This window comes from Rhincodon typus, chromosome 20 (genome assembly GCF_021869965.1).
Source record: "Rhincodon typus isolate 14 chromosome 20, sRhiTyp1.1, whole genome shotgun sequence".
In the NCBI taxonomy this organism is placed as follows: domain Eukaryota; kingdom Metazoa; phylum Chordata; class Chondrichthyes; order Orectolobiformes; family Rhincodontidae; genus Rhincodon; species Rhincodon typus.
In genome coordinates, this window is record NC_063351.1 from 2,800,406 (window position 1) to 2,807,340 (window position 6,935).

At 43.1% G+C, this 6,935-nt stretch overlaps 1 protein-coding gene across 1 annotated transcript; it reads right to left on the bottom strand.

The window, feature by feature from the left end:
* Positions 1-547: 547 nt before the first annotated feature.
* LOC109912080 (cytochrome c oxidase subunit 5B, mitochondrial) lies at positions 548-6,087 on the bottom strand. The gene is given in 5 exon segments (XM_020511461.2): positions 548-732; positions 734-783; positions 2,188-2,287; positions 4,849-4,919; positions 5,922-6,087. Coding segments are annotated over 5 exon segments (426 nt in total). The 5' UTR covers positions 6,031-6,087; the 3' UTR covers positions 548-636.
* Between the last annotated feature and the right edge of the window lie 848 nt (positions 6,088-6,935).

The window sequence follows — 6,935 nt, forward strand, 5'->3', positions numbered from 1 at the left end:
ATACTTCCAGCGCACGGCTTTTTGCTTCCTGCACCACAGTGCCATGATCAATTGGCTCATCCAAACAAGCCGAAAAGAATCCCGAGCCTGTTGAGTGACTGCACACAGTCTGAGGCCCCTGTGCTCCTGCCCTCTACGTCCTTACACCTGCCTGAACACTGGCCGAACCAGAAGACAGGGGATCCAAAACATTGTCACAACAATTAGGTACAAAGAATGCAGGAAACAGGCCCATCCTTAGTTGCTCAGTCTGTAGTTCAGCTCAGAGATATCACAAATGTTTCCCCTGATGGTACTGCCATCCATGAGGTCCCATGTGCCATAGCCATGGCATCTGCCCTGCTATCCTTAACATGTTGGCTGGCACAGTGGGTGGAATGGATTGCCTGGGCAATTTGGGAACTTTCAGGGGGTGATCCACTTGTCACCTGCGTATTTTGAATATTGCTGATGCACCAAATACAATAATACCTCCTTCAAACACAAAGATCACACAATACCTCAATCCAACCCAGTGAATGCAAAGTCAGAAATAATTACAAAGTAATTATAGACCATTATTCAGTGTTTATTTTGTAAAGTGCACATAATCTATTATTTTGTTTCAAGTGATAAAGACATTTAACTTAAAGCAAATTACTGAAGAAAGTCAATAGCAACTGTTAAGGAGCTAATGAGGAAGCTCATGATGCTCAAGTTTATAGTGAGATCCACAGGATGGACAGCGTTGGGGACTTCCTGAATGGAGCCAGAACCAAACAATTGCAGTGTTGTCCTCTTCACCTAAAGTTAAAACAAACAGCAAAATCAGACCTTGGCTAATTGCAATACTTGCACCATTTGTTTGTAAAGTTATAGACAGCAGTGACATTTTTAGCTTAAAAAAACTTGACAAGTGGATCATTGACTTTAGCCCAAAGCAGAGTCCAGGGGATCAGGTCATGTCTCCCAAATTCTGTACAGACAAGAACTAATGTCTCTGTAAAGTCATAGAAAGTGCAACACCATGGTTGGCGTACTCTCCCACTAAGAGGCACTCTGAACAGTACTACCATTTGTAAATGTACAGCTCATATCATCTGGGTATTTAGAGAGACTCATTTAGGGTTTCTCTCAACTTGAGAAACCACACACAGTATAAAAGGAACCAGTTTATCACTACAAGTGAAATGTCACCATTATCCTCCATAGTGTGGCAGTGGTTTTTAAATAAGAATAGCTGTGTGGGCAATGAAAACTTCAATCTGTCATAGAATTGAAACTAACTACAGATAACATTCTTTTCTCCTCCTCCTTTGTCTTCTAAAAACTTGGTACAATGTTGTAACATTTTTAGGCAAAAAAAGATTTCCTACCTCCATTCAACCTCTTAAAAATCACACAAAGAACCAGCAAGACCTGCACTGCCTACATCTTAAAGAAGGACTGAACAAAAGTTTTGGTTTGTTTGTTATTCTGTCCATTAACAAAGTATGTGCTTTGCCTCTTGGTTTCAATGGTCCTTCCTGTACATTCTTAATGGTGGTGTTTTTGTCAAGTTATGGAATTACATGTTAAACTTCTTTTAACCACAAGAAATACTTACCGAAGAAACCCTGCTTCATAGCTACCCTTTAAAGTCTGAACACCAAGTATAAAACACAAACAGAACCCTTAGACAAAGATGACAAGGACAAAAGGGAAAATGTTATCTTGCCATCTCACCTCATGTCATATACTATTTAAGAATTTCATTTGAAAGTTATCTAAATGAGACAATTTGATGCAGTTTTTAAAAATACACTTTCATTCCTTCCTTGTCCAGAGAAGCAGTACATGGACAGGGACTTGAAAATGAAGATTTCAGCAAGGCCCTGGGATTAGAGAAGGTAGCTCCAGTCAAACAGCTATGACAGCACAGGTGTCCAGGAAGAATGGCCTCCTCAGCCATCATTACAAGTGGTTTTACAAACTGATCTTGGCTGCTCCTGAGATATGTACATTTCCCATGACTATTATTGCAACTTGTGGACGAATAAACAACCATACAGTGGATGGCAGGAATCCCACATTCACTGACAGGTATGGGTTCAGAAATGACATCAATTGGACATCTGCCCCATGCTGGGATTTGACCTGGTGATGCACTCAGCTGCTGGAGTGAAAGGTCAATTGAAGTAAATATCTTCAGTAAGATCTTTAACTTACAAATGCAACCAACAAGCCTCTTCTCAGTGATTGAAGGAACAATATGGGGATCCTCCTTGGTGCCCGCATACTCTTTAGGTTTGAAGATACTGTAGGGATCCTACAGAAAAATACAATTGAAACAATCTTAAAAACAGTAGATAAAAGTAAAAATCAGAGCAACACAATAATCTCTAACTGGCAGGAACTGTGAGGAGAGACTGGAGTTTAAAACTGCACCGTTATGGTGGGAACCTTTTCCAACTAATTCTAGCTTAAAATAGTTTTCAAGTCTCAACACATCTTAGAAAGATTTCAAATGAACTGGAATTCCAGATAAGCTATATCCCTTTATCACCTCCAAGAAAGAAAATCATCTATAAAAAGGTAGACAAACAGGAGGCTGGAAGAACACAGCAGGCCTGGCAGCATCTGGAGGAAAGGAGCAAAGGAGCAGTCAACATTTCAGGTGTTCTTCCAGCTTCCTGTCTGTATAACTTTGATTCCAGCATCAGCAGTTTTCTTGTCTCAAAAAAAAAAAAACACACATTTACAACACCACTGATCAACTACCTGTAGGTGCATGATAAATAAACAAGCAATTATCTTATTTTTAACACAAGAAACAACTTCCCACCTTCACAAATTGCATTTCCATGAACAAAGCTGATCCTTTGTGAAATGTCATGAGATTCCAAACCTATCACACCTCATTGGATTTAGTTTACAGCTAAAGCTTCTACAATTTTCTTAGCTGTCTATGTTAGACTATATTTAAAAAAAGACAAGCCACTGAATAGCTGACCTCAAACTTCACAAGGAATGTCTGGTCCTGCTGAACCAATCACAGCACACTGTTTCTGCTGGCGTTCTCCATCACCATCACAAACATCATCATGTCACACTATTAAACGTACACATGGTACAGCAATTTAACATGCAGGGGACTGGCTTTTCCTTTGGGGATCCTGACTGTTTCTCCTAATCTTGGTAATAAGACCTGCAGAAACAATGCAAAACACCCCGTTAATGTTCACAAGCACCAAGTACAGAAAACCTGGGCAGCACAAAAACAACAGTGAAATATTCCAAACTAAACACCACCGGTGAATACTGAAGCGATCGCACTAGGGCTCTACAGAAGTCCTCCAAGTCAAATAAAACCAAGAAAAGAAAGCCTTCACTTCCTACCCATCACCAGACTCAAAGGATTTAATGCTAACCCTTTCAAAAAAAACACAAGAAACAAAAAAAACAAGGTCATTGATCAGGCCTCAGTTAGACTACTGAACATGAAGAGGCCTGTTAAGACTTTAGGAGGTGGAAAAGGTAATTAACTAAAGCAGACCAAGCACACAGAACTTCAGTGATCTACACAGAATGGGAAGCTGGGGCTGTTCTCATTAGCACAGAGCAGCTTTAAGAGTGTTCAAAACTTTGAAGGGTTTTGATAGAGTAATTTAGGGCAATGGGCAGCAGTGCCTCAGTGGTTAGTACTGCTGTCTCAACGCAGGGGAACCAGGTTTGGTTTCACCCTCAGGGGACTGTGTGTGGAGTTTGTACATTCTCCCCGTGTCTGCATGGGTTTCCTGCCACAATCCCAAGACGTGCAGGTTAGGTGGATTAGGCTTGTTAAATCCCCTGTAGTGTCTTGGGATGTGCAGGTGGGTTAGCCATAGTAGACGTTGGGTTATTGGGATAGGGTATGGGTTTGGGTGGGATGCTCTTTGGAGGACTGATAGACTCAAAGGGCTGAGTGACCTCTTTCAGCACTGTAGGGATTCTATGTCCCAGAACCGTAGGACCCAGATTAAAACAAACAAACAAACAAACAAACAAACAAACAAACAAACAAACAAACAAACAAACAAACATTCTTAAACAGTGGAACAAGGTGGGCAGTGTGTGGCTCAGTGGTTTGCACTGCTGCCTCACAGCACCAGTTTGGTTCTACCTTCAGGCAGAAGTGGGTGGAATTTACACATTCTCCCACAGTCCAAAGAAGTGCAGGTTAGATGATTCTGCCATGGCAAATGCAAGGTTACTGGGATAGGGTCAGGGTGGGATGCTCTTCAGAGGGTCTGCGTGGACTCGATGGGCCAAACGGCTTGCTTCCACATTGTAGGGATTCTATGATTCTAAGTTGTGTTCAGCCAGAAATGCTGGTTGAAGCAAATGGATAAAATGGTAACTTTGAAAAAGGGAACTGGATAAATATCTGAAAGGGAAAGTAATTCAGGGCCATGGGGAGAGTTGCTTTTAATTGTAGCTCATTCAAGCCTGTGCTTTGTTTCTTGTATGACTATGACAGATAATAAGCAGATTAGTCTCTGATAAGAACCCACAATCATTCCTTTAGTTTAAACTAGAAGGCAGCAATTAATGTGATTGCTCAAAATATCATCCACTAAAGTCAGTTTTTAGTGCAGTCCCTATCCCAGTACTGGAGACCTGGGTTCAATTCCCACCTGCACCAGAGATATGTCATATCATGTCAGAACAAGTGAATTGAAATCACAGCAAAGGAATCAAACTGGAACAAATGGAACAAAATTAAACTGTGATTTTCTAAACTTATTCAGCATGTTTTGTCAACATGTCACAAGTGAGTTATTAAAAGCCGAGATCATGTAGATGCATTATCAGCTGTTTTGCTTTACTTTAAAAATAAATTGAGCCTACCATCCCTTTCTTCATAGCTTGCAAGGTTTTCCGCTCAAGCCCAGTTGATTGTTCTTCATCTGTAGGAATACCTAGTGTAGAAAGTCTAAAGTAATTTGCAGTATCCTTACAACACTGCTTCAAGCCAGGTACACAATGAAATGCTGTATTACATCTTGTGCAGCCTTTTAACTAACAACCTTCAAATCAACTCTGGGCCCCAATTTTCAAATACTTCATTACCCACTGTTCTTTAAAATATAAAAGACACAACTTTCCATGAATCAAGTTGTAGACTGCTGGACTCTGAAACAAAACAGGTGACACAGTTTCTAAAACATGGGCTTCCTCCCAGCCTCTTTTATTCCATTTAATTTTAATTCAAGTCAAAATGCTTCCAAAAATAATCACAGCTACCACAGACTCCAACTTCATGAGCCATTGAGCCTCCCTGCCAGGTCTAGGGAACTTATTTGGCTAACTCAAAGTGAACCATTACAAATCAAAGAATGTGTTAGCCTCAAAACATCTCTACAGCTCAGTTTACAATTTTAAATGCATTTCTACCAAATGCTTGCTTTCTGTTCAATTACTCTCCAATTGAAACATTACATCAGACAACAGATATTTGATTTTCTGAACTGAAGAGATTTAACACCAAACTGGGGTGAACTTTCTGAACAGACTATAATAACTGGTAAGGGCAAAATAGTTAATGGTGTTGGATTAGCTCAAAGTTAATTATAAACCAATGGATCAATCTTCAGTCAGTGACAGTCAACACAATGACCACAGAGAGATAAAGAGTTTAAGAATCATTTAGATTAAGTTAAAAACAGTGAAGTGGGAAGTCGAGGCCCCTATTAAATAGCAAACTCCTCCAGATGACCTTTCACCCCCAGGAGGGTCTCCCCTCTCCCCCTCTTTCCTCAGGGAATAGTTCCACCTGCTCGAACCCTCCCTCCTCCGAATGGAGCCGTCCACCTCGGTAAGGTCACCCAGGGGTCACAGCCAGGACGGGGCCCGCACTTTCAGAGCCTGGTTTACCTCCCCACACTCCGCTGATTGCCTCCCACGCCAGAAACTCTCTTTACCCGAAGATGCCATGGGCCTTGAGACAGTGATCGTCGCTGCCCCTAGGCGGCTCAGGCCGTTAGCAAGTCCGCGGAGCGTACACACTCTCCCGAGCCGGTACAGCGCCATTCTAGCGACGAGTGAGTGACCGGGCCGCCCTTCACCAACTTTATACACAGGGGCGGATCAAACCGCTGACGGACAGCGGGGACCGCCAATCGGAGAACGGGGGCGGGATCAGGGACGCGGCGCGTCCGTCTGGGTGACCAATTAAAGAGCGGATTTTAAACAGGACGCAGGGCTCACCATTCAGAGGTCGGGAAATGGATGCGATACTGATGGACAGCGGAACCCGCCAATCGGAAAGCGGAATGTGGACACCCGATGTTTGTGAAACACACTAGTCAGGAGCGGAAGGTGGGTTAAGGTAATGATGGACAGCACTATTGGCCAATCAGAGAGAGAAGGGTGGGATAAGGTAATGATGGAGATTATGATTGACCAATCCCAGAAAGGAGGGTGGGAAAAGGAAATAATGGACAGCGTAACTGACCATTCAGAAAAAGGAGGGTGGGATAAGACAATGATGGACAGCGGGGGGTCACCACAGAGTGGGGTATGATAGGATACTAGCACTTTTCCCTGCAACCGCAGGAAGTGCTACACCTGCCCCCATACCTCCTCCCTCACCCCCATCCCAAGGCCCAAGAAGACTTTCCACATCAAGCAGATGTTCACCTGCACATCTGCCAATGTGGTATACTGCATCCGCTGTACCCGGTGTGGCTTCCTCTACATCGGGGAAACCAAGCGGAGACTTGGGGACCGCTTTGCAGAACACCTACGCTCGGTTCGCAACTAACAACTTCACCTCCCAGTCGCGAACCATTTCAACTCCCCCTCCCATTCCTCAGACGACATGTCCATCCTGGGCCTCCTGCAGTGCCACAACGATGCCACCCGAAGGTTGCAGGAACAGTAACTCATATTCCGCTTGGGAACCCTGCAGCCCAATGGTATCAATGTGGATTTCA